Source organism: Mobula hypostoma, chromosome 4, assembly GCF_963921235.1.
Source record: "Mobula hypostoma chromosome 4, sMobHyp1.1, whole genome shotgun sequence".
In the NCBI taxonomy this organism is placed as follows: Eukaryota; Metazoa; Chordata; class Chondrichthyes; order Myliobatiformes; family Myliobatidae; genus Mobula; species Mobula hypostoma.
This window is the reverse complement of record NC_086100.1, coordinates 167,656,477-167,684,206: the sequence shown is the minus strand read 5'-3', so window position 1 is coordinate 167,684,206 and position 27,730 is coordinate 167,656,477. Positions and strand designations below refer to the sequence as shown.

The following is a 27,730-nucleotide window of genomic DNA, read 5'->3' as shown; positions in this document are numbered from 1 at the left end:
TGGTCCCGACATATTGCCTTTTCAATCCATCTGCCCAGGCGTTTAAATGGTCCAAACATTAGGTCGTTCCTCGCCATAGTTCCCTCTAAGCTGTGCGCGTGCACACGTTTTTCAACCAGCGCACAAAGGAAATTAATATGCACACAAAAGGTTAGTTACCTAAAATTATGTAGTAATTAATAATTATACTTATTGAAAATAATCTTTTGGCTAACTGTTTCTGTTAACTAGTTAGTCGGTTTTTCAAATACCACAACGCACATCACTAATTTACATCACCTTGCCCATCCTGTTCCGGTTTGTACAGCTGCATCACGGCAGCAGCCATCTTTGGCGGACAGTGTTCATATCTGTTTCAAATCCTGTAGATGGCTTACTAAGTTTTTATTGAAAAAAGTATTGATTCACTATATTTAATTCAAAAGAAGCGAAGGGCGTGAAGCGCAAAAGAACTGCAGATTTATTTAAAGTTGAATGGCTTAACAGAATAGTAGAAACTGCTATACCGAAAGCTCATGAGGTCATGAAGGTTCAGCTACGAGAAATACTCATGTATGATTCGGAAACTGGAGTTATCTGTTTGTATTGTCGTGATGCGAAAGTTGCTGGAGAATTTGCTAGTGGAAAGAAGTGGGATGATATTTGGAAACTTGACTTTTTGAAGCATCATTTGGCAAGTAAATCGCATTTGGATGGTGTGCAAAAGCTCAGGCAACAGAACCCCTCATTACCCGTTACAGGAGTGCTACGCATGTTACGGTTGAGTGCAGATGAATGAGAGTGAAAATGATCAAACCCAGAGGAGATCAAAGTTGAGATACAAGAATAGTCAGCTTTTGATTTCTCTGCAATTGTAGATTGTGACTTTGCATTTGGCGATGAACAAGTTTATGCCTTATGTCTAAAATATTATGATTTTCTAGCTGAAGATACTTTAATAGTTAGACAGTTTAATGCTTTCAAATTTTCCGTGCAAGAAAAAATTAAATCCAAACTGATTTCAAACTTTGCTCAAATGGTGGCATTTGTACTTCAAAGTGAACAGTTTTGTGACCTTGCACAGTTGATGGACATTGGGGGAACCTTTCTTGCGTCTTGTGCGGACTGTGAGCGCGGTCTTAGCCTAATGAATCAACTCAAAAACAAGCTGAGACACGGTTTAGGTGAATATCATTTGGATATGTTAATGAGAATCAAAAGCTATGAATTAGATGGAAGTTCTATTAGTCTAGATAGAGTTTACAAAGAATGGGTAAATGCCAAAGACAGGAGAGAGAAAAAATAATGGAGTGACTTAAATACGTATGTTATTTTGTTATTCTGTGCAGTTTTATGTCAAATATTTTGTAAACCTACATAAACTGTGCCACGTGTATATTCAGTGCGTACATACTTTTGTCACAGGAGAAAAATTTGCACAACATAAGATTTTTGCGCACACTGACTACTAAAAATTAGAGGGAACATTGTTCCTCGCTCTAGGACCTGGAGCCTGTCGCATCAATAGGCTCTGGGCCTGGACCCTGCTGCCACATCTTGGCCCGTACCCAACCTTTCCAAAACGGCCCAGGGCTTAGATCAATCAAACCTCGCTCTTGGTTGAGGTGGACAGGCCTCAAATCTGCCTCTCCCCCACTTGCCTCAGCTTCGCCTTGAATACACTTTGATCTCGCCCCGACTTCATCTTGCACCCGCAAGCTTCAACCCTTGACTCAACCTTGCCTTCGCTCGCCTCTCCATTGTTTGCGGTGATCATTTACTGTAGTTTTTTCTTTCACAGAAAAAGTGATAATAACAAAGTATTTAGTTGTATTCCTTGTTTTGGTAACCACCAGTAAGGAGTCACTTGCTCTCAGTGGTGCTATCGTAAACTGTATGATTAAGCCTGATGGATTGATTGTACGTCCATAAAGTGGCACTAGGTTATACACAAGATAACTGACAGAAAGTAATAAAGTAGTGGTGGAATTATTGATTGGAGGTGTTGATCAGTCTTACTGCTTGGGGAAAGTAACTGATTTTGAGTCTGGTGGTCCTGGTGTGGATGCTATGTAGCCTCGTCCCTGATGAGTGGAACAAAGAGTCCACGAGTAGAGTGGGTGGAATCCTTCATGATGTTACTGGACCTTTTCCAGCACCTTTCTGTATATATGTCCTTGAACCCGGTGCCAGTGATGCATTGAGCAGTTTTGACTGCTTGTGGTAGAGCATTCTTGTCCGTCGCAGTGCCGTTTCCGTACCGAGCAGCGATGCAGCTTGTCACGATGCTCTCTACTGCACATCTGTAAAATGACGTGAGTATAGATGAGCAAAGTCCAGCTCTCGTCATCCTCCTCTGAAAGTAGAGGTGTTGGTGAGCTTTCTTGACTCTGTAGGATGTGTTCTGAGACCATGAGAGGTTGTGTGTGATGTGCGCATCCAGGAGTTTGAAAATGCTTGCAGTTTCTATTGCTGTGCCGCCAATGTAATGGGGGGAGGGGGGGCGTCTGACTTCCTCTGAAGTAGATAACCATCTCTTTGGTCTTATTGACATTCAGAAAGAGATGATTTGCCTGGCACCAGGCTGCAAGCTCTTTTAGCTCTTCGTAAGCCGCCTCATCGTTGTTGATAATGAGCCCCATCACTGTCGTGTCATTGGCAAACTTGACAATGTGATTACTTGTGAGTTTGGCCGCACAGTCGTGCGTGAGCAGGGTGTAGCACACGGCCCTGTGGGGTACCTGTGTTGAAGAAGATGGGGTGGGAGGAGCGATTGTGCATTCCGCTGATCTGAGGTCTGTTGGTTAGGAAGTCCAACCATTGCATAGAGGTGTATTCAGACTGGGGAGTAAGAGTTTGTTCACCAAGGTCTGTGGGATGAGAGTGTTGAATGCTGTACTGGAGTCCAGAAATGGCATTCTGACATAAGAGTCCTTCTCTTCTAGGTGTGTCAGGGCCAGGTGCATGATGGACACTAGGGCATCTGTCATAGGGTGGTCCTGTCAGGAAGCCTATTGGTGAGTGTCTCATGTGGCAGGAATGGAGTTGTTGATATGCGCCAATATCAGCCGTTCAAAGCAGTTCATGATGATCGGCATCAGTGCCACCATCGGATGAGGCAGCACAATTTCTTCGTTTAGTTCCGAAGGTGCAGAGTTCCTTGGTACAGGGATGACAGTGGCTGATTTGAGGCGTGTCTGGATGAGTGGAGTGTTGAAGATGTCAGTGAGCTGGTGTGTACACACTCGGCCCGAGATGCCCACCGTGGCTGCTTTACAGGGTTGACTCCCTGCAGAGTCCTCCTCGCGTCTGCTGCTGTTACTCACCTGTGGGGTGGGTAGCTTTCATGGCCGGTGTTGCTCAAGGCATGCATAAAAGTTGTTTAGTGCATCAGGGAGAGAGGCATCGCTGATATAGTCGACGCTGTTTTTCCTTACGTAGACACTAATACCCTTGAAGCCCAGCCTCGTACACCGAACATAGTTTTCGGACAGGTTTTCCTGAGTTTTGTGTGTGTAGGTGGCCTTTGCCATCTTGATGCCGAAGATGACGTTTCTCCTGGCTTCTCTGAGAGCTGTGAAGTCACCAGACCTGAAGGTAGCATCCAGGCTTTCAGTAGGGGGTGCACCTCTGTTTTCAGCCAGGGCTTCTGGTCGGGCCATGAGACGATTGCTCTTGATGTACCAACATCGTCTACGCGCTTACTGAGGTAGCCAAGTGCTGACCTCTTTGAACATTAGCCAGGTAGTCCATTCGAAACAGTCCCGAAGCATAGAGATTGCCTCTTTGGGTCATACAGTGATGGTCCTCATGAATGATTTCTCTATTTCCAGCACCGGTCGGTATGCTGGGATTAGCACTGTGGAGATGGGGTCAGAGAGGCCAAGCTGGGGGTGTGGGGTGGCTTTGTAAGTTGGTGGAATTTGGGTAAAATGTCCTGCAGGTTAGCATGATTGACGTCTCCTGCAATTATGCAGAGACTGTCTGGATGCTTGTTTTGTAGAGAGCTGACGATACTGTAAAACTCTCCCAGTGCAACCCTGGCATTCGTGTTGGGGAGGGGGTATTGAGACAGTGGGGGTGAATACAACAGTAAACTGCCTGTACAGGTAATGTGGCTGGCATCTAATTGTAATATGAATCCCACCCCCCCCAGGACAGTTACTGCTAACTACAAGTGAGTTTGTACACTAACCCTAACCTTTGTTAATGCACACACAGATTCCACTTCCCTTTGATTTCCCCGACAGGGAGTTCCTGTCTGCGCAGAACAGAGTTATCCTTCGAGTTGAAGCGTTGAGTCGAGCATGTTGTTGTTTAACCATGTTTTGGTGTAAACCAGAATGCAACAGTTTCTCATCTCTTGTTCCGTGCATTCATTCTCGGTCTCAGTGAGTCTATTTGATTATCTAGCTAACGGAGGTTGGCAAGGGAAAGTGATGGTACTGCCGGTCTGGCTGGGTTAGCTCTTGGCCTAGCTACCACCAAAGCTTTCTGACTGTGTTTCTGGTTCCTCTCACACCTCCTGCATCTGCCGCGTCCTCGGCTGAGCTGCATAGTCCAGGTTGCCGTCACCGGTTCCGGGTCCGTACAATCGTTAGTCCGTTGAGCACCGATATTAACTCCACTGCCAGTGGACTAACTGTAATTTTGTCTAGGACTTCAGCAGCATCTAATCAAAGCATCTATCGAGTCGTAGAACACTAAGGCACAGAAACAGGCCCTTTGGACCGTCTGGTTGGTGCCAAACCAATAAATCACCTACTCACATCGACCTGCACCCAAATCATAGCAATCCATACCTCTCCCATCCATGACCCTATCCAAATTTCTTTTTAAGCGTTGAAATCAAACTGGTATCCAGCACTTGCGCTGGCAGCTCGTTCCACAATCTCACCACTCTCTGATTGAAGAAATTCCCTCTCATGTTCCACTAAAAACTTTTCAACTATCATCCTCCTCCTTTTCCTCACTCTTGTTTCTCCTTCTCCTCAATTGTTTCTCCTTCCCCTTCTCCTCAGTCTACTTTTTTCTCCTTCTCCTCACTTTCGTCTCTCCTTCTCCCACTCATGTTTCTCCTTCCCCTTCTCCTGACAGGTTTCTCATTCTACTCCTCCTCAGTCTTGTTTCTCCTCCTCCTTCTCCTCACTCTTGCCTCGCCTTCTCCTTCTCCTCGTTCTTGTCTCTCCTTACACTCGTTCTTCCCCCTTCTCCTTCTCCTCACTCTGGTTTCTCCTTGCGGAGTTTTGGATGACTGAAATCCCAGACTAGAAACTTTGAAACACTCTCTAAGAATTTAGAGCTCGCACCATTATTGGGAGCTGGAGTAGGTGCTGCCTCTCGGTGTTTCACCATCTTTGACCGGGGTGGAGGGGATGGTGAGGAACAGGGTGGAGGCAGATGAGTGTGGTAGGAGGAGATGAGGAGGTGGAGAGGGGTGAGGAATTGTAAGAGTTGACCATGAGAGGAACTCCTGAGTGCTGGTGGGAGATGCTGGGGAAGGGAATCAGCTTATCCTGCTTGTACCCTGGTACCTGTTGGACATCTGATAGCTGGAACTCAGACTGATCAGTGAGTAGGCACCTTGTTTTGTTCCCTGTGTAATGTTAAGATCTGCAGTTCCCACTCCCTAGTCAGCTAATCTCTGGCAGTATTTCTCCCTCCTCCATGACCGTCCAGAACTCTGCATTAACAGGTGATGCTGCCACCAAATTTCCAGTCTGACTTCGAATGAACGAATTAACCCCAGCAGTAAAATGCCAGGCAGTAAAATTCTGGGCGATCGTTTGCCATCAGATGAATGAACAATACAGAATGAGGCAGGACAAATCCTTCACTGCTAGTACTCCGGCAGTTGTTCAACCCCAGTGAGCAAGGGCTCTGTTTGTGTGGAGTCTGCACGTTCTCCCTGTGACTGTGTGGGGTTCATTCCGGTGCTCTGGATTTCTCCCACGTCCCAAAGATCTGTGGGGTGGTGCAATGAGTGGATACTGTAAATTACCACTAGTGTGAGAGTGACAGGTAAAGTCTGGGGGGAGTTAATGGGAATGTGGGAAGAATAAAAAGGTGGATTATTGTAGGGTTGGTGTCAGCATGGACTTGGTAAACTGCAGGTGTTTATGTCACCGACTTAGTGAATTCCCTGCACAGACGACTTCTGTGCGAAGGTATTTGCTCCACGCAAGCATGTAGCCGCTGTCCATCACCCCAAATACCATCGTCTTCTGTCCCTCTCCACCCTTGAGATTAACCAAGAAGCGCCCCACCCTCACAGTGCGTCTGTCTCATCCACTTCTGATGGGAGTGTGCTCCATTCTCACTGCCTTCAGGTAAGGAGGGTCGTCTGGATTCCTGGCAGGGCTTATTCGTCAAAGTGTTGCAATGGAAATGCTTACCCTACAGCTACTCACCGAACAGGGCTGAAGATCTCTTCCTCACTGCTGCCCAACCTTTGTTGCCATGGTGAAAGGCTGCTGGGCTGGGCCGGGCCAGGCCAGAGTTAACCTGAGCTGAGACCATGCAGCAGACTCCTGATAGAGTATCTCGGCCCAAAATGTTGTCTTCCCACAAATGCTGCCCAACCGTCTGAGTTCCTCCGGCATTTTGTGTGTGTTGCTCCAGAATTAAGATCTATTGTGTCTTCTGATGCCTCTGCAAATATCCCAAAGACTGAATGAGCAACTGGTAGAGGCAGGTACAGCTGCACACTTTAAAAGATATTTAGACAGGTGCATGGATAGGAAAGATTTAGAGTGATCTTAATCTATTGGACCAGCCCAGCTAGATCTCTTTTTCAGCCAGGACAAGTTGGACCTGTTAATCTATTGTTTTAACACTGGCTGGAGTCACATTCCCATGGGACAAGTCCAAGGGGCTGACACCAGTCTTTGGGCTCTGTGAGCTGCACCCTGGCTATTATTTTTAGTGACCAACAACTGGTGTCACAGTTGGGCTGTGAGATAATCAGGGGATTGGTGTCAGTGGGCCCAACAAGCACTCACAATGGAATTTTAGGGGCTTAAGCCATTTGGAGTCAGAGGCACACTCAGACTTCCTTCTATAATGCTGATTAATTTTTAATCACAACATTGCTGCGCTGTAAATTAGATCACAGTATCTCCCAGGCGATTCCCGAGTGAAACGGTGATATCATTGAAAGATACAACATTTTTACGGGGCCCAGTGGGTACGATGCAAAGACGATGTTTCTCCCTGGCTGGGCTGTGCTGATACGGGGGTCAGGGCCTCAGAGTAAGTACTCAGCCATTCACTGAGGCAAGATGTTCCTTTCCCCACAGCGTGGTGGACGTCTGAGTGTGCAGTCAGTCATTCCAGACCAGATTTTTGTCTGTTCCTGAAATCGAGGAGTATAGGGGTTAGTGCCGGAAAGTGGTATTGATTTATCAATACTAGTTTATTATTACCACGTGTGCCAGGGTACGGTGTAAAACTCTTGTCTGCATGCTATCGGGGCAGATCATGTGAAATTACGGTAGTGAAGTGAAACCAGAAATGTACTGTGGCAGTTGCAGAGAAAGTGTGGAACAGGTAGAAAGTGCCACAATGAGGGATATTGGGAGATCAGGAAATCATCTTTTAGGGTATGAGAGGCCCATTGAGAATCTGCTAGCATAGAACATTGAACAGTGCAGTACCGCACAAAATCAGGCCCTTCAGCCCACAATGTTGTGCCAAACTAATTAATGTAGCAATTAAACAGCTAACTAAACTAATGGCATACACAATATCTATATTATTCCACTCTCTGGATATTCACGTGCCTTTCTAAGAGCCTCTATTATATTTACCCCCCACCATCACCCCTGGCAGTGCAGTTCAAAGCATCCAACACTTCTGGTGTAAAAAGAAGTTGCCCTGCGTATCTTCCTTAAAATTACTCCCTCATCTTAAACGCACGCTCTCTAGTATTAAATATTTAGACCCACATCAAAGAAGGTACTGGTGTTTACTCTATCGATGCCTCTCACAACCTGATAAGTTTCTATCAGGTCTCCCCTTGCCCTCCAAAGATTCAGCGAAAACAACCCTAGTTTGTCCTGTCTTTCAGTGGCAGAGAATCTGTCTTTGTGTCTGGCCGCCCGTGCTCTCGCACTATGGTTCCTTCTGTCCAACGGGTGGGGGAGAGGAGAGAATGAGTGGGGTGGGAAGAGCCCTTGATTATGTTGACTACTTTCCAGAGGCAGCAGGAAATGTAGCCAGAGGCAGACATCCCACCTCTCCCGGAAGTTCTGGGAGTCTCCCGCAAATTAATAGTGAGAGCGAGAAAGCAAGTGCGAGAGAGCGACCATGAGCGAGAAAGAGCAAGAGCGAGAGAGTTCCAAAAAAAGTCAGAGTGGCAGAGTGTTCCAAAAAAATATATAAAAGGTATGTCACCCCAGACTACACTAAAGTGTACCCCTGCCTAATAGGGGTCAAAAATAATGACAGTGTTACTCGCTGCACTGTTTGCAACAGTGACTTTTCTATTGCCCATGGTGGGTTAAGACTGGACATGTTGAGGTGAGTTTAACAGGTGTCATTCGTTCATTAGCATAGCTAACATTATTTAAACTAGCTGGCTAGCTGCTCAGGAGCTACTCTATTGCAGATATCCCACCTCTCCCGGAAGTCTCCCGCAAATTGATGGTGCTACCTCCCTGAAATGAGTTTTTGCAGGGTGGGATGTCTGCAGAGACCGCAGAGAGAAGTTTGTAATGGACTGGGCTGTGTCCAAAACTCTACAATTTCTTGCATTCTTGGCCAATACAAAGTCGTGATGCATCTGGATAGGATGCTGTCTATGGTGCGTCTGGTAAGAGTCAGTGGGGACACGCCAGATTTCCTTAGCCCTCTGAGGTCGAGGCCCAGTCTGGACCGAGGATTGGAGATTGTCTGCCCTGAGGTTGGAGGCCTGTCTGCATGTGTAGGTGGGAGGGGAAGGGGTTTGTTATTGTGGCTGGTGTTGTTCTGCTGAGCATTATGGGCACATTATGGGCGCCGGAATGTGTGGCACCCTTGCGGGCTGCCCCCAATGCACCCTTAGGTTGTGTTGGTTGTTTACAAAACAACACGTTTCACTGTGTGTTTCAATGTACACGTGATGAGTGAGTGAATCTGATCTGATCAGAGGAAAGGATCAGCCACGCACGGTGGAACGAGCGCGGGGGGCTGAATTGCTTCCTCCTGCTTTGATTCTTGCATCATTATGGTCCAGTGAACTGTTGCTCACTTCAGGTGCTTGAAAAGAACAAGAAAATTAATTTCCAGGGCTGATGATGCTCTTTGACCTTGGGTGAGGAAGTGTGGCCGCAGACGGACTGACAACAGTTAGGGAGTATTCAGATGTGCACAGGCTACAGGTAGTGAGCTGAAGGCTAGAGACACAAGACTGCAGATACTATAAACCGGAGCAACAAACAATCTGCTGGAGGAACTCTGCTTGTTAGGCAGCATCTGTGGAGGGAAGTGGCCATGGGAGAGGGATTGCAGTGGGTTTGGGGAGCAGACTCAATGGACCGAATTGCCCAATTCTGCTCCTATGTCTTATGGCCTTGTGGAAGAGTGTGTAGATGATGGGCAGGTGGGCACTACACTCCTCCCACTGCCCCCCTTGCCCCCACTGTTCCTATCTGCCCTTCCCACCTCCCTCACTCGATTCCATGTTCCACCTGCCTCTCCAATCAGATTTCATTATCTTCAACCCTCTCACCTCCCAGCCTCTGTCGCTATTCCAGCTCTTCCCTCCACCATCTGCACATCATCCTTCCTCAGCTGGATCCACCTATCGCCTGCTAGCTCTCTCCCCACCTCTTCTTTCATCTCATTATATCAGTTATCTCCCCTCTGCACTTTCGTTCCTGATGAAGGATCTCGATCTGAAATGCCAGCTGTTCATCTCCCTCCGTAAACCCACAGAGTTTCTCCAGCACCTTGTGTGCGGCTCGAAAATGGGATAAGAAAAGATCAGTATGGATCTTCGACTCATTGTCTCCATGCTGATGGCCAGTATGGAGACAATGGGCCAAAGGGCCTATTACCTCATTCGACTCCAGGATCACCAGGAAATTGGACAGGCTGGCTGGTTGTACTGGAATACTGTCGTTTCAAGTGAAGTATTCAAGGCAATGCTGAGAGAGGGAGAGGCTGGGAGGGACATACAGAGATCGAAGTGGCTCAGCAGGTAGTGCCATTGGCTCACAGCTCCTGAGTTCAGTTCTGACCCCCAATACTGGGCTTTCTGTGTTGTAAAGTGAAGATGGAGTAGGGCTCTACTTCAGGACTGGAGAAAAGAAAAATGAAGTCAGAGTAAGAAGGTGGGGGAGGAGAGGAAGAAATACGAAGTAGTTGGTGGGGATGAAACCAGGACAGGGGGAAGGGTCGAGTAAAGAGCTGGAAGTTGATTGGTGAAAGAGATAAGGGCTGGAGAAGGGGGAATCTGATAGGAGAGGACAGAAGGCCATGGAGGAAAGGAAAGGGGGAGGAGCACCAGAGGGAGGTGATGGGCAGGCAAGGAGATAAGGTGAGGGAGGGAAATGGGAATGGTGAAGTGGGGGGGCATTACTAGAAGTCTGAGAAATCGATGTTCACGCCATCAGATTGGAGACTATCCAGATGGAACATTAGGTGTTCCTTCACCAACCTGAGTTTGTCCTCGTCACGGCAGTAGAGGAGGCCATAGCCTGGCATATCGGAATGGGAAGTAAGATTAAAATCGGTGGCCACTGGAAGTTCCCGCTTTTCTGGCAGACAGAGCGTAGGTGTTTGGGGAAGCGGTCTCCCAATCTATGTCGGGTCTCACCAATATACAGGAGGCCACACTGGGAGCACCGAATATAGTGGATGACCCCAAAGACTTGCAGGTGAAGTGTCACCTCACCTGGAAGGACTCTCTGGGGCACTGAATGGTAGTGAGGGAGGAGGGAGATCAGTGGGGAGGGACGAATGGAAAAGATCCCTGTGGAAATTGGGGGGTAGGTAAAGATGTACTTGGCAGTGGGATCCCATTGGAGATGGTGGAAGTTACGGAGAATTATGTGTTGGACATGCAGGCTGGTGGGATGGTATGTGAGGACAAGAGGAACCCTATCCCTGCTGGAGTGGTGGAAGGATGAGATAAGGGCAGATGAGTGTGAAATGGGAGAGATGCGGGTTAGTTCTGGAATGAAAAGCCTCATCTTGAGAGCAGATGCAGCTGAGACAACTATCTCTGGAGACAACTTATCTACTGACACCTTTTATAAACCCACTGATTCTCTCAGCTACCGAGACTATATCCCTTCCCACCCTGTTACTTGTAATCCCCTTCTCTCAATTCCTCTGTGTCCATTGTATCTGCTCTCAAAATAAGGCTTTTCATTCCAGAAAGAAGATGCCCTCCTTCTTCCAAGAGAGCGGCTTCCCTTCCTCCACCATCAATGCTGCCCTCAACCGCATCTCTTCCATTTCATGCATGTCTGGCCTCACCCCATCCACCCACCACCCCAGCAGGGATCGGGTTCCTCTTGTCCTCACCTACCGTCCCACCAACCTCTACATCCGGCACATAATTCTCCGTAACTTCCGCCACCTCCTATGGAATCCCACCACCAAGCACATCTTTACCTTCCCTATCCCTTTCTGTTTCCATCAGGATCGCTCCCTATGCAATTCCCTTGTCCATTCCACCCTCCCCACTGATCTCCCTCCTGGCACTTATCCTTGCCAGTGTAACCTCCTCCCTCACTACCATTCAGGGCCACAAACAGCCCTTCCAGGTGAGGTGACCCTTCACCTGTCGCTCTGTTGGGGTTATCTCCTGTACCCAGTGCTCCTGCTGTGGCCTTCTGCACATCGGTGAGACCTCATGTAGATTGAGAGACCGCTTCTACGCTCTGACTGCCAGAAAAAGCAGGATCTTTCCATTCCCATTCCCATTCCGACATGTCGGTCCAGCCTCCTCTACAGCTACGATGAGGCCACACTCAGGTTGGAGGAGCAACACCTTATATTCCGTCTGGGTAGCCTACAACCTGATATCATGAACATCAATTTCTTGAACTTCTGGTAATGGCCTCCCCACCCCTTCACCATTCCCCATTTCCATTTCCCTCACTCACCTTATCTCCTTACCTGCCCATCACCTCCCTCTGGTGCTCCTCCCCCTTTTCTTCCTTCCATGGCCTTCTGTCTCCTATCAGGTTATCGTTCTCCAGCCCCTTATCCCTTTCACCAATTGACTGCCCAGCTCTTTACTTCACCCCTCCCCCTTTCCCAGTTTCACCTATCACCTGCTACCTTGTATTTCTTCCACCCAGCTCCCCCCCCCACCACTTTACTCTGACTTCTATCTTTTCCTCCAATGCTGATGAAGAGTCTCAGCCCGAAATGTCAACTGTTTACTCTTTACTCCGTAGATCCTGCCTGTCCAGCATTTTGCGTGTGTTGCTTGGATTTCTAGCATCTGCAAATTTTCTCTTGCTCGAAGAAGGACCAGCCTCATTTCTGGAGAGTTTGAGCTGAAGTCACTGCCCACTTTGCAAGAGCTGCTCTGCGGAGAGGTCAGGGCAACTTCTGTAAACCGAATACTGCAGATGCTGGAAATCTGAGAGAAAAGGAGAACGTGGGAAGACCTCAGTAAGTGAGGCAGCAGCTGTGGAGAGGGAACTTGTTAACATTTCTGGCTGGCCCTCCGAAGTGGTTAGTTGGAAATGAACAAGTTTGCAGACGCAGAGGAGAGGAGGAGAGATCTGTGGGGACACGGCGATTGTACAGGTAACTAAAATGTAGAAAAGTTGAAATGCTGAATGAATGACAGCAATTACCAAAGGAATGTGAATGGAATGCTGCAAATCTAGAATGGAAGGTCCGGGAATGCTGATTATCTTTAAGTACTGAGGCTGACAGGCCAAGACATCCCTGGCTGATGGATGAAGCTGATCCATGATCTCAAGTGAGCCATACCTTGAGTTGAGGGCTAGAATGGGAGTGGGGTGGAGAGTGGCAGCTGACTGGAACCTCGGGGCTGTTTTGCAGACTGACGGGAGCTACTCTGCTGAACTATATTTGACCTCTCCAGTGAAGTAGTGAGCACTGAATCCATCCTCTAGATTGGAAGAAGTGATGATGAATTGCTGCTTCTTTTGGAAGGACTGGTTGGGGCTCTACATGGTGGGGAGATTTTAAAAAAAAAAGAAGGACAACTGCAGGGGAAGCAGCAGTGAGAAAGGGAGTGTTTGTATTCATAATGTTACGCAGCATGAAAGGGGACCGTCAGCCCAACATAGGTGTGCTGAACTGAGCTGGTCCTGTTTGGTGGAGATGATAAAGTGGACGCGATGTTTGTGCAAGGAATAATCCCTTTGGAATGCTGAGTGAAGGGAGGCCATGTAGGCTTATTTCAATGTTGGGGGTGGTCCTTGGTAACATCAGCATCGGCTGTGGTCCCCAATAACATCGGTGTTGTGTTTGGTCCTCATCTTCAGGGTTGGGAATTGCCCTCAGTGACGCTGGTGATGGGGATGTTCCTCAATCCTGAGGGTGGCCCTGTCATTTTTGACAACAACTGGACCTTTGCTAAGTTGAGGATGTATAACCGGATAAAACGAGTTTGTAAATCTGATCCCCTTTCAATAAAATATTAAACCCTGTGTGTTTTCCTCATTTGCAGTTACCCCAGTCAGTAGGATGGTAGGGAACTATAGGGTTTCTTCAGAACCTAAGTAATTAAAATCGGTCAGGTTTACCAATTCTGCAAACTGTTAACATCTGGAAATTTTTCTGCAGGTTAAATTCTTGGCTCCATAATTCCACATGGTCAAAAGTGCCCAAACTCCTCCCATTCTATTTTCAGTATTTTAATCCTTATAAAACTAAAGGTTACAAAGAAGTAACAGTGTACTTTTCTCTCCTAGTTCAATGAGTTCTATTCCTCTGGAGCTGGTATTCCCAAACTTTTTTATGCTATGGACCAGTACCATTAAGCAAGAGGTCTGTGTAGCACACACACAGTGCTGGAGGAACTCAGCAGATCAGGCAGCGTATATTGAAAGGAGGAGTCTGCTCGAACATCGACTATTTATTCCTTTCTATAGATGCTGCCTGACCTAATGAGTTCCTCCAATGTTTTGTGTGTGTTGCTCTGGATTTCCAGCATCTGCAGGATCTCCTGTGCTTATGATTTGCTGTTCCTCTAGTACCGGGTATCTAGTATCACATGACTTACTCCAGACTCAAGGTGGGGTTCTGTTTAGTTGTGATAGTAGGGTTTTAGCTGAAGTTGTAGTGGACAATCCAATCTTTTCTGCACTGATTAGACCTGGGACCAGTCATAGGTTGATGGGGTATGATCACCCATCCATCTTAAAATGTTAGTCACTGTTGCCATTTGTGTCACAAAGCAGTTCCGCTCACCTGGGCTTTAGGTCTCGGTGTCTGGCATTTCAGTCTTTAATTCTTTAACTGCTGGAGAGGCTGGTGGAGTTACATTTGATACTGGTTGTGACGTCGGAGCCTCCCTGGGTCTGTTTCCACAATTAGTATTCTCCAAAGTGGGAGTGACCAGGCAAATTATCCTGCACGGAGCTCGCAGCGCACTCCCTGCACGCTTGTTGACAGTTTAAATTTTGCACAGGTACTGAAATTGATTGTGGAAGGTATGAATTATTGATCTTTGTACATCTGGAGGTCTGTTGCAATTGGGAACTTGTTAAAGCATTCATGTGTGAAGGTTGAAAATCTAATTAACTCTTTCACAGTGTAGCTGTCATTCCTGCACAGCTGCAGCTGAGATGCTAACAGCTACAATGCACCGTAAGTGACTGAGCAACACACACAGAATGCTGGAGAAAAGTACGGTCGATGTTCTGGGCTGAAACGACTGAGTTGGACAAGTTGACTTTGAGGTTTTTGAGTTGGTGAGGTCCAGTCCCACTGAGAGATAACGAGCAGATGTAACGGTACTGCTCTGAGCGAGCAGTGCTGTGCCGTGCCATCCTTGGAACTGATTTGTGCTGTCCGTTAGCACTGAGAGAGTGTTCTGGATTACTGAGCACTGTTTGTGAAAGATTTGCTGAGAATGCAGTCAGATGCCAGGTTTGCAGTGCAGTGGTGTTGGGTTTCTCTGTGCAGCAACAGTGCTGCATCTGTCAGAAATGTCCCCTAATGATCGCAGAATCAAAATTGTACAGCACAGGAATAGGTCCTTCTGACCAACTAATCACATCAAGTAGTGGACCCAGGTATGTTCTAACCATGTTTGCAGTGGGAATGTGTCTCGATCTGTGTATGAGCTCCTTGCTTTGCCTTTCCATCTTTTGTCAGAGTAGTTTTCTAAATAATCTCTCCCTTGTCCTCTCCAGACCATGTTTGGTCTTCAGAAGTGTTTATGTCAGATTTGCACTGTCTGCAGTAAGGCTCAATGATCAGCAAGAACCACTCTTCCTTGCAACCTCCTGTGATGTTGATATCAATGTGTGCCATCAGCACAACTATAGAACTGTTCAGGTCAATGGTAAGGTTGTGAGATTCGCCATCTGCATTTCCTTTACTTGACCTTTTCATTTCACTCATTTTCCTGTGGCAGCCATGTGTAAACCCCTGCTCAGATGAGGGGCGGGGGGGGCGAGGGTAGAGTGCCTCAATGTAAACAGAAGCAAAGGAGCATCAGTCTTTCCATGATGGCTTAAAGCTCCCAAAACCATCCCGGTACACCACCTTGGAGATTGCCCACATGTCTAGTTCCCCAGTAGCACTCTTGTCATCGGACACAGAAAACGCCGGAAGCACTTTGGGGCAGCACATAGCAGTTAGTGTAACGCAATTAGGCTTTTCCTGCCGCTGTCTGTACCGAGTTTGTACCTTCTCCCCGTGACTGCAACTGTTTCCTCCAGATGCTCCGGTTTCCTATCACATTCCAAATAGGCCAGTAGGTGCTAATTGGTTACGTGGGTGTAATTGGGTGGCACGAGCTCGTGGGCAGGAAGTGCCTCTTTTTGCGCTCTGTCTGTAAATAAATAAAAACAAAATTAAAACACAGCAGGGCAGGGAGCGTCTGTGGAGGAAGAAACGGAGTTGACGTTTCAAGCTGGAGACCCTTTGTCAGACCTGTCCTCCCAGATGTGGGGCATGCAGATTGTCTAAGTGGATGATTGGTAATAGAGGTCAGGGTTTGAGGTGATGGGGGACGTTCGTGCTGGTAGTCAGTCATTGTCCTCTTTGTCCCAGGATTATAAGGCAATCAAGAAAAACTGGTCTGTCAATGGAAACCAGTCAAAACTTTCTAACACTCCTGTGGTGTTTCCTCTGGAATTTCTTTCCCTTATGGTGTTCCTCTAAAGACTGATCTTCGTTTCGTGGTGATTCTGAGGTGCGTCCGTCATGTGGCTTTGGTATCACTCCTTTGGGATCGTCCGCAGTTCTGGTCAGAACATCAGCCTTTGAGATCTGCTGGTTATGGTAGCTCTTTCGAGGTGTCTAAATGCGAGGTGTGTGGAGCTAAGTGAAACGTTTTGAGACATGTTGTATGACTGTTGACAGAAGAAAACAGCTACATGATTTTATGGATGTAAAATGATTCAGAAACACATTAGCAGCTTGCCAATCTTTCCTCTTGCTTGTCTTTGTGTACTATTTGAGTGACGTGCACCTTACTGTGTCAATGTTGCTAGGGGCAACAGCACAAGGAAGAGGTCTGCATAATCAGAAAAGCTTTCTAACCTTTACAAAAGTGACTTGCATAGCTGGCAGAGTAAATTCCTCCACTCATGTTTCGTTTGATAGACTTGTGAGTGGCATTTATATTGAATCCAAAATTCACTCAGTCACTTTGTTTATAATCCCTTCCTGCTGGTGTGTGAGCCTTGTCAGGATTTGCTGTTAAGACAGGTTACAGCAGCATGCTGGCCTTCTCTCTGGCTAGGCCAGGACAAGGCCTTGCACAGAGTGTCGGCGTGGCCAAGTGCCACCCGGGCATCTATTAGCCTGGCACACTCAGAAATGCTGACTGAATGCATGTGAAACCACAAAAACAGATGCGGAGGGAACTCATTCAGATTTATGAATTGGGGGCCGGGTCACTTGGGCCTTGAATTGTGCTTTGGCATTCAATAAGATCACAACCATCTGATGGTATTTCAAGCAGATCCGGTATCCTTTCTCTGGCTCACATATCAAGAAGCTTGTTTGCTTGGCCTTGAAAATATAAAGTCATAGCTTGGAAGCAGGTCCTTCTGCCCAAATAGTTTATGCCAACCACTGTGCCCACTCAGTCCCAATTTCCTGCGTTCGGTCCATATCCTTAAGCCCTGCCCCTCTATTTACCTATCCAAGTGCTGCTGTTGTACCTCCTTTAACCACTTCCACTAGCAGCTCATTCCAAACACTCAGTGTGGAAAAAGTTACCTCTCAAGTCCCTTTCTTTTTTTTTGAATAGTACAGCACAGTACAGGCCCTTCAGCCCACAATGTTGTGCTGACCCTCAAACCCTGCCTCCCATATAAGCTCCCACCTTAAATTCCTCCATATACCTGTCTAGTAGTCTCTTAAACTTCACTAGTGTATCTGCCTCCACCACTGACTCAGGCAGTGCATTCCACGCACCAACCACTCTCTGAGTAAAAAACCTTCCTCTAATATCCCGCTTGAACTTCCCACCCCTTACCTTAAAGCCATGTCCTCTTGTATTGAGCAGTGGTGCCCTGGGGAAGAGGTGCTGGCTATCCACTCTATCTATTCCTCTTATTATCTTGTACACCTCTATCATGTCTCCTCTCATCCTCCTCCTCTCCAAAGAGTAAAGCCCTAGCTCCCTTAATCTCTGATCATAATCCATACTTTCTAAACCATGCAGCATCCTGGTAAATCTCCTCTGTACCCTTTCCAATACTTCCACATCCTTCCTATAGTGAGGTGACCAGAACTGAACACAGTACTCCAAGTGTGGCCTAACCAGAGTTTTATAGAGCTGCATCATTACATCGCGACTCTTAAACTCTATCCCTCGATTTATGAAAGCTAACACCCCATAAACTTTCTTAACTACCCTATCCACCTGTGAAGCAACTTTCAGGGATCTGTGGACATGTACCCCGAGATCCCTCTGCTCCTCCACACTACCAAGTATCCTGCCATTTACTTTGTACTCTGCCTTGGAGTTTGTCCTTCCAAAGTGTACCACCTCACACTTCTCCGGGTTGAACTCCATCTGCCACTTCTCAGCCCACTCCTGCATCCTATCAATGTCTCTCTGCGATCTTTGGCTATCCTCTACACTATCTACAACACCACCAACCTTTGTGTCGTCTGCAAACTTGCCAACCCACCCTTCTACCCCACATCCAGGTCGTTAATAAAAATCACGAAAAATAGAGGTCCCAGAAAAGATCCTTGTGGGACACCACTAGTCACAACCCTCCAATCTGAATGTACTCCCTCCACCACCATGACCCTCTGCCTTCTGCAGGCAAGCCAATTCTGAATCCACCTGGCCAAACTTCCCTGGATCCCATGCCTTCTGACTCTCGGAATAAGCCTACCGTGTGACTTTCAAGTCTTCCCCTTCTTATTCTAAACATACGCGCCCTAGTTTTGGATTCCTTTACACTGGGGGGTGGGGGAGACTGTAACCATCACCTTATCTATGTCCCTCATGATTTTATAACCTCTATATTTTTCCTCCTCATTCTCCTGCGTTCCAAGGAATAAAATTCTACCCTACCATCCTCTCCCTATAGCTCAGGCCATCTCATCATGGCAACATTTTCTGGGTATCCTCCGGGTGCTCCAGTTTCCTCCCACTGTCCAAAGACGTTCCAGTTAATTGGTCATTGCAAATTGTCCAGTGATTATGCTGGGATTATATCAGGGGATTGCTGGGCTGCTCGAAGGATCCATTGTGTGATGAATCAGAATCAGAATCAGGTTTATTATCACCGGCATGTGTCGTGAAATTTGTCAACTTATGAGCAGCAGCAGTTCAATACAATACATAATATAGAAGGAGAGGAAACGAAATAATAGTATTAATAAATAAATAAATCAGTCAATCAATTACAGTATGCGTATATTAAATAGATTAAAAATCATGACAAAACCAGAAATAATAGATATTTAAAAAGTGAGGCATTGTTCATGGGTTCAATGTCCATTTAGGAATCGGATGGCAGAGGGGAAGAAGCTGTTCCTGAACCACTGAGTGTGTGCCTTCAGGCTTCTGTACCTCCTACCTGATGGTAACAGTGAGAGAAGGGCATGCCCTGGGTGCTGGAGGTCCATTGCTCCTTGAAATTATCATGGGTACTTTGTAGGCTAGTACCCAAGGTGAAACCGACTAAATTTACAACTCTCTGTAGCTTCTTTTGGTCCTGTGCAGTAGCCCCCCCCCCCATACCTGATAGTGATGTACCCCATCAGAATGCTCTCCACAGTACATCTATAGAAGTTTTTGAGTGTATTTGTTGACATGCCAAATCTCTTCAAACACCTAATGAAGTATAGTCGCTGTCTTGCCTTCTTTATGACTGCATCGATATGTTGGGACCAGGTTAGGTCTTCAGAGATTTGACACCCAGGAACTTGAAAATGCTCACTCTCTCCACTTCTGATCCTTCTATGAGGATTGGAATGTGTTCCTTCGTCTTACCCTTCCTGAAGTCCACAATCAGCTCTTTCGTCTTACTGACGTTGAGTGCCAGGTTGTTGCTATGGCATCACTCCACTAGTTGGCATATCTCACTCCTGTACACCCTCTTGTTTCCATCTGAGACTCTACCAACACTGGTTGTATCGTCAGCAAATTTCTAGATGGTATTTGAGCTATGCCTAGGCACACAGTCATGGGTATAGAGAGAGTAGAGCAGTGGGCTAAGCACACACCAATTCACCCTGATTGTGGTCTTCCAGGTAGAAAGTCAAGGATGCAATTGCAGAGGGAGGTACAGAGGCCCAGGTTCTGCAACTTCTCAATCAAGATTGTGGGAATGATGATATTAAATGCAGAGCTATAGTTGGTGAACAGCATCCTGATGTAGATGTTTGTGTTGTCTAGGAGGTTTAAGGCCATGTGAAGAGCCATTGAGATTGCATCTGCCGTTGATCTATTGTGACAATAGGCAAATTGCAGTGGGTCCAGGTCCTTGCTGAGGCAGGAGTTCAGTCTAGTCATGACCAACCTCTCAAAGCATTTCATCACTGTAGTTTTGAGTGCTACCGGGAGATGGTCATTAAGGCAGCCCACATTATTCTTCTTAGGCACTGGTATAATTGTTGCCTTTTTGAAGCAAGTGGGAACTTCTGCCCATAGCAGTGAGAGGTTGAAAATGTCCTTGAATACTTCCGCAAGTTGGTTGGCGCAGGTTTTCAGAGCCTTACCAAGTACTCCATCAGGACTTTCTGCTTTGTGATGGTTCACCTGCTTTAAAGATAGAGTGTAGCAGGGATTTTCACAGCTGTAGTATATTCTCCCTTTCAAAGCGTGTCTAGAAGGTGTTGGATTCATCTGGTAGTGAAGCATCGCTGCCATTCATGCTATTGGGTTTTGCTTTGTAGGAAGTAATGTCTTGCAGACCCTGCCAGAGTTGTCGTACATCCAATGTCACCTCCAACCACATTCAGAATTGTCTCTTTGCCCTTGAAATAGCCCTCCACAAATCATACCTTATTTTTTGGTACATAACCTGGGTCATCAGACTTGAATGCTACAGATCTAGCCTTCAGCAGATAACATACCTCCTAGTTCATCCACAGCGTTTGGTTTGCGAATGTACAGTAAGTCTTTGTGGGCACACACTCATCCACACAGGTTTTAATGAAGTCGGTAACAACTGCAGCATACTCATCCAGGTTCACAGATGAATCCCTGAATACAGTCCAGTCCACCAATTCAAAGCAGTCCTGTAGGCGTTCCTGTGCTTCCCTCGTCCATACCTTCTTGGTCCTCACTGCTGGTGCTGCAGTCTTCAGCCTCTGCCTATACTCAGGGAGTAGAAGTACAGCCAGGTGATCAGACTTCCTAAAGTGAGGGCATGGAGTCTGTCCACAATCGGTGTTGTTTCCGTCAGTTTTAAGCAGCGATAGTTCGTTTAAATGCATTAAGATATCTTTGTTGACTGCACTGACCTTGGAAGCAGTTGTGATTTTTAGCTGTATCAGGCTGAAACTAGAATATTTAATCATATCCATCGAGAGTTCTGCTGCCACATGAGTTGCCTCAGGCGCTCTGGGAGCGTATCTCAAATAAATAGACAAAAATCCTCAAATCTTTTCTGCATTCTTTCCAGTTTAACTGCATATTTCATATAACAGGGTGACCAAAGCTTATCACCAACTTTTAAGTTAACTGTGACTCGTACAACTGCAACATAACCATGGTCCCAGTCGGTCCAATGGCTTTTAGAAGCTGCCTGTGGAGTCTGGTTTCATCACCTTCCCTGATGATGAATCCTGGTGTTAAAGACATCCCAGATACAAAATTTTCTCCTCAGTTCTCCTTTGTCTATTGTCTTGTTTATTATTTATTGTAATGCCTGCACTGTTCTGTGTACTTTATGCAGTCCCGGGTAGGTCTGTAGTCTAGTGTAGTTTTTGTGTTGTTTCATGTAGCACCATGATCCTGAAAAACGTTGTCTTGTTTTTACTGTGTACTGTACCAGCAGTTATGGTTGAAATGACAATAAGAAGTGACTTGACTTATTTGCCCGGACTTTCACCTCGTGAGTTCACTTTCAATCCCCTTCTGACTTTGAACACCTGCCAAATCCCCTCTTGATCTTCTCTGTTCCTAGGGTAACAACCCCATTTCTCTAGTCTATCCTTGCAGTCCATTGCTCTGTGATCTCCCTCCCACCCTCTTTGTCCCACCGACTCTGGCCATACTTGGATAAGCCACTGCAATATACCAAAAACACCCCCTGTGGGAGCACATTTACCATTCCCACTGCAGAGAGGTTTCTCCTAAATATCGTACTGGATTTATTAGTTACTATCTTATATTTGTGGAAACATAATGGCAGAAGTACCTTGCTGACCCCCGCATCCCACACAATACTTTAGGCCAGTGTTTGAAATTGGATTCCTCTCTGGAGTCTGATGTGTAAACTTTGATCAGTAATGTTGTTACAGCCGTGTGTGTGTGTGTGTGTGTGTGTGTGTGTGTGTGTGTGTGTGTTTGTCTCTGTCTGTCTCTCTCCATCTCTCTATCTCCCTCATCTCTGTTTAATTTTATCAAACAACTTCTCTTGAACAGAAAAGCTCCAGATGATTTAACAGTCTGAGGCAAGAGATCATTAAACACAGCAGTGGCACCGGGGGCTAGGGATGAATACTGAGTTCTCCCCAAACCACACACTTCCTTTCAGAAACTGTTACTTCCACTGCAAAGCAATGGAGCAACTTTGCTTTCCCTCAACCCACAGCAAACTAGTCAACACAGTGGTGAGGACGTAAGTGGGTCTCTTTAGCCTACAACAGCGGTCCCCAACCACCGGGCCGCAGAGCATGCGCTACGGGGCCGCGAAGAAACGATATGAATGGGCGATAGGAGTCAGCTGCACCTTTCCTCATTCCCTGTCACGCACTGTTGAGCTTGAACACACACAAGGTCATTACCCGCGCGTCATCCATGTCAGTGCGGGAGGGAGATCAACTCCTCGAGCTTGCAAATGACGGCGGGCTGAAAAGTATGTTTGACATAACGTCTCTGCCGGCATTCCAGATCAAAGTCAAGGCTAGATATCCTGAGATAGTCAGGAAATCACTGAAAACGTTGCTTCCATTTCCAACATATCTCTGCAATGAATGCAACGAAAACTAAACTGCGGAACAGACTGGACATAAGGAACCCCCTTCGCGTATCGCTGTCTCCAATCACCCCTCAATGGGACCGTCTTGTTGCAGGAAAACAAGCCCAGGGCTCCCACTGATTCAGCGATATTGGTGCGTTGCAATGATTTTATATGTTCATACGAGGAAAATATGCGCTGTGTGTTTGATATCCAAACGTTACTTAAAATGTTATGATGCTATTATAAGTGACTTATATAACCATGTAACAATTACGGCATGGAAACAGGCGATCTCGCCCTTCTAGTCCGTGCCGAACGCTAGTCTCACCTAGTCCCACCGACCTGCACTCAGCCCACAACCCTCCATTCCTTTCCTGTCCACATACCCATCCAATTTTTCTTTAAATGATTATATCGAACCTGCCTCTACCACTTCTACTGGAAGTTCGTTCAACACTTCAAGCTCCCCTGTCCTCCCCTGATAATTGTCTTATCGCTATATTCATGTGAGGAAAATATGTGGTGTGTTTAATATTAAATTCGTTAGATAAACCCTTTTAGAAACGAAATTGAGTGTATTAGCCACTTATCACCTATATTCCGGTCGTGATTAACACACCCCCCCCCCCCCCACCGCCTCCAACAGAATCGGCAAAAACAATTTTTAAGAAATCGGCACGCAAACGCATGCGCAAGTTACGCATGCGCACTGGTGCCCGTGCAAGGCTTCATGGTCATTGTAGTCTTTCTGGGGGTAAACCCAACGTATTTGACTGCTACTCTTGTACGTTGGCAACCCTACCCCCCACTCCCCCCCCCCCATCCCCGGTCGGCCAGTCCGCAAGAATATTGTCAATATGAAACCGGTCCACAGCGCAAAAAAGGTTGGGGACCCCTGGCCTACAATACTTCAATTTCAAAATCTTTATTCTTGTTTTCAAACCCTTCCATTACCTCTCCTCATCTCTGCAAACCCTTCCATTCCAACACAGCTTCCTAATTGTTTCAAAACCCCGGCACCCCTTATATCCCCATCTGTGTACATCCTTAATCTACATCTCCTCCCCCACCATCTCTGTAAATTCTAGCTCCCAGATTCCTCACTCTCAACATAATTTCCATAACTGTAACACCCTCCAGCACCGTCACTCCTCCCTATCTCCGTGACCCCCTCTGTCTCGTATATCCCCCTCTATATCTCTAAACCCCTCCCTTTTCTCTGTAGCATTCTCTGTAGTATCCTCTGGCCCCTACACACCTCCAACTCTAGAGGGGTTAGAGGCCCCTCTAAGCCCCACCCCACCCTAACCCCTCCCCATTTCTGTTATTCCTTCCAGCTTCTGTATTTCTCCCCATCTCCTCAACCTTCCTCCAACCCATAAACACCTCCCTGTGTCCGTAACCTCCTCTACACCTGGTACTCAAGATGGTGCCAGCGGCCAATGAGGCCCTCCTGCAGACAGCTCAGGAAGCTATTTCTTCTTCTTTTAAATACATTTCTCTCCTGAACTGTGATTGATTGCAGCCTGTATTTTCCATTTTGATGGTGTATGTATTTTTGGTCCAAGTGAGCGATCTGGCGCTTTTGCTGTTGCCTGGAGATTTTGGCAAGTTTGAGAACGGCGTGTGCAGCCGTCGTTTCCTGATGGCGGAACACAAACCCTCAGTCAGCTCCGTTGCTCCTCGCCGACTAAGGCGCCGAACAAGATTGAAATCGAGGATGAGAGTGGAAGGCAAGCGGGTGTTCGGCGCTGTGTGCGTGCGTTTGACCACTCTCCCTCTTGCTACTGCCAAGGAAAGTGCAGGAGTCTTGGGGCCCCAAACTGGAAGGTTTGATCGTGGCTCATTGCTGTGGGACTCTTTTTTTTGTGGGGGGTGTGGGATTTCTGTAGTTTGATGTTTAATATCCTCAGCGCTGACGCCCTCTGCGGCTGTGGGCTCGTTTCTTGGAGGACTTTGTGGTTCATGTTCCATGTATTTCTGGATACTCTCTTTTTGCTATTTGTGTGATTTGATCGAGGTACTCTGGTGTGGAACTGTCCCTGTGGCTGAGGCCTGCAGTCATTGACACAGTGCTAAACTGAACTGACTGGTGGCTGTCACTCCTGGACTGTTTCTGGGACTCTGTGATTTGGCATTTAATATTCTGTTTGTTATTTGCTGTTGGTGCGATTTGTTCTTTTTCTTTCGCTTTGGGTGTTTGATATTTAAACAGGTTCCATGTTGTTTCTTTGTTTCCTGGCTGTTTGTGGGAGGATGAATCTCAGATTTGTTTACTGCAGACAAAATATGATAATAAATGTATGTTGAAACCCCTTCACCCCTCCCTATCTGTGTTACCTCTTTAACCCCTTACTTGCTCACAATCTCTTGCCCCTACACTTTCCATCTCTGTAATGCCTCTCCTACCATACACCCCTGTATAAAACCTGTGCTCTTTTATCCCTGTCATCTTGAATGTCTCTCCACCATTCCAGCTTCCATTCTTCCACCGTGTTGGTTGTGCCTTCAGCTGCCTGGGCCCTGAGCTCTGCAATTCCCTTTCGAATCCTCCTGGAGGGCGGTGCTTAAAGCTTCCCTCTCTGATCAAGCTTGTGGTCATCTGCCCTGACCTTGGTGTGGCTCAGGGCTCACTGTTTGAGATTGGGCCTCAGGTGGTGGGGCGTTGCTGGAGCCTGGAGCTTGAGTAGTTGTATTTGTGCTGTACTTTGAACGGTAACGAGCACTGTTTGTCTCCCTGTAGTTTCACCTGCAGCGGAGAGAATCCGTTTCATCCTCGGGGAGGATGACGAGAGCCCTGCGCCCCAGCTCTTCACAGAGATGGATGAACTTTTGGCTGTTGATGGGCAGGAGATGGAATGGAAGGAGACGGCCAGGTAGGAAAGCCTTGCCAACATCTCACTCACTATGAGCTGTACCTTTAGATCGACCCTCTCACAAACCTTGGTTGGTCCAAACACTTTTTAGAACTAGGGGCTCGATGTCTAAAGTAGAGTCACTGCTGTAACATTGGGACAGCAAGATCCCACAGAAGTCAATGAGGAGGTGAATATTCCATTTGTCCTCCAATCTCCAATGGAACAAGTGTAAGCAGTCCCTAGTGTTTCTTTGCCACCTTGATTGAGAGCTACATCAGTTACTCTTCCCCCCTGCACCCTTTGCAAGCCATGATTTTGTTCCTACACCAAGCCCCTCATCCCAGTTTCTCCGTGCTCTACCCAAGATTATCTTGTCCAGAACTCCCATCTCTGGCTCCCTCAATTGCATTTCCACTAAGCTACTGACCATCAGGCCCACCTTCCTGCATCAGTTAAGGTGACACAATGGACCTGGGCAATGGTCTCCAAGGAGCAGAATCTTCATTAAACTTCCTTCTCAATGGACTTGCACCCTTTCACCTTCCACAGCACCAAGTCCTTCCTCATTTTCCTCACTAACATGCTTTAAAGGGCAAAGGAGGTTACCCCAATGCCCTGGCTCGTTAATCCATTGGTCGGCTTCACCTTTAACAGGTTATCTGTTTACATTGTTAGCAGGATCTTGCTATGTATAATTTGGCTGCCACCTTTCCTCCATTGCAACAGTGACTGCACATCAAAGAGTACTTTGTCAGCTTTGTGACACCTTGAGAGGCTTTTTAGAAATGCTAAGAACTGCATTTAACAGGAGATCTAAGTTTGAAAACAAGTGCTAACATACTACACTAGAGAAATTTATTTTATTTAGAAAACAATCTCTTCGTCATCACTAACTGAGTGTATTAATCTAATCTGCAGCATGTTGAATGTAAACAGTGAATAATGATGAAGAGCAACTCTCAACTGAACTTTCAGTTGTCTCTTTATTTATGGAATAAATATTGACACTTTGAGTTTAACCAATCCTTTGCAGTTGAGGGCAAGGCTTGTGTGTTCTAATTCATTCATAAGCTACAACAGAAGTGTATTGTCAGTGAGATGTCTCTGAATTCAACTGGGCCTACAGCATGTTCTCCTGATGAAAAGCAGGATTATTTAGCCTGCACACCACGGTGGGTGGTAGTGATTTTAAATGATGCACGGCAGATTAACTAGAACATGGGGAGTGATGCTCTGATACGAGATGTGGGGGTAGCTGGTAATGTAAATGTTCATTGTTCAACACTAGTTACCTTAAAGTGCAGAGATGACCACGTTTAGTGGGTCTGGAGCCACATACTGATATCTCCAGGTAACAATAGCCTTCTGTTTTTACAGATGATGTTTGTCCATGTCAGAAAATAGACCCAAAAAAAATCACTCTATAGTAATCATGCCTCTACAATATCATAATGAATGGAGGGGAGGGGAGGGAGGGAGGGAGAGAGAGAGATATCATTTCTGTCATTTGCAGGAACAAGCAAATGTACATAGATGGGCCTTTTCAATTTAATACTACAGCAGGAGCTCTCTTGTATGTAGGTGTCAATAAGTTGTGTGATCATAACCATTGTATGGGGTAAGGATAAAGGACTTCCTTTCCTGGATAACGTTAATGAACCAGATGGGTTTTTACAACATACCAGTCATTTCATGGTCAACATTATTGAAATTAATTTCTTTATTAATTTCAGATGAATTTACTGAATTCCAAAATTGCTGTAGTGAGATTTGAACTCATGACTGTGGAGTCATGATCCAACACTCTAGCTGCTGTTCTAACAACTTAATCTCTGCCCTGCTTTACCCACTCTGGCAGGGATGTGGTCATTTAAAAATCTCCTTTGCTGTTCTTCAGGTGGATCAAGTTTGAGGAGAAGGTTGAAGAAGGGGGCGAGAGATGGAGCAAGCCGCATGTGGCCACACTCTCCCTACACAGCTTATTTGAACTCCGCACTTGTATAGAGAAGGGAACGGTCATGTTGGATATGGAAGCTTCAACTCTCCCTCAGATTGTGGGTAAGCTTACTTTCCTTCTTCACTGACCCAGATCACTGGATCATATTTGGGGTTGTTACTATGATGAAAATGTGACTTCTG

General features: G+C 46.5%; 1 protein-coding gene across 4 annotated transcripts in view; it reads left to right on the top strand.

Moving 5' to 3' along the window:
- LOC134345754 (electrogenic sodium bicarbonate cotransporter 1-like) overlaps positions 1-27,730 on the top strand; it is a 220,563-nt gene that overhangs the window by 52,057 nt on the left and 140,776 nt on the right. For all 4 annotated transcript variants that reach the window (XM_063046920.1, XM_063046921.1, XM_063046923.1 and 1 more), the window contains exons 4-5: positions 25,477-25,609; positions 27,489-27,649. In XM_063046920.1, coding sequence (XP_062902990.1) covers positions 25,477-25,609; positions 27,489-27,649 — 294 coding nt within the window. The remainder of the gene's footprint in view (positions 1-25,476; positions 25,610-27,488; positions 27,650-27,730) is intronic.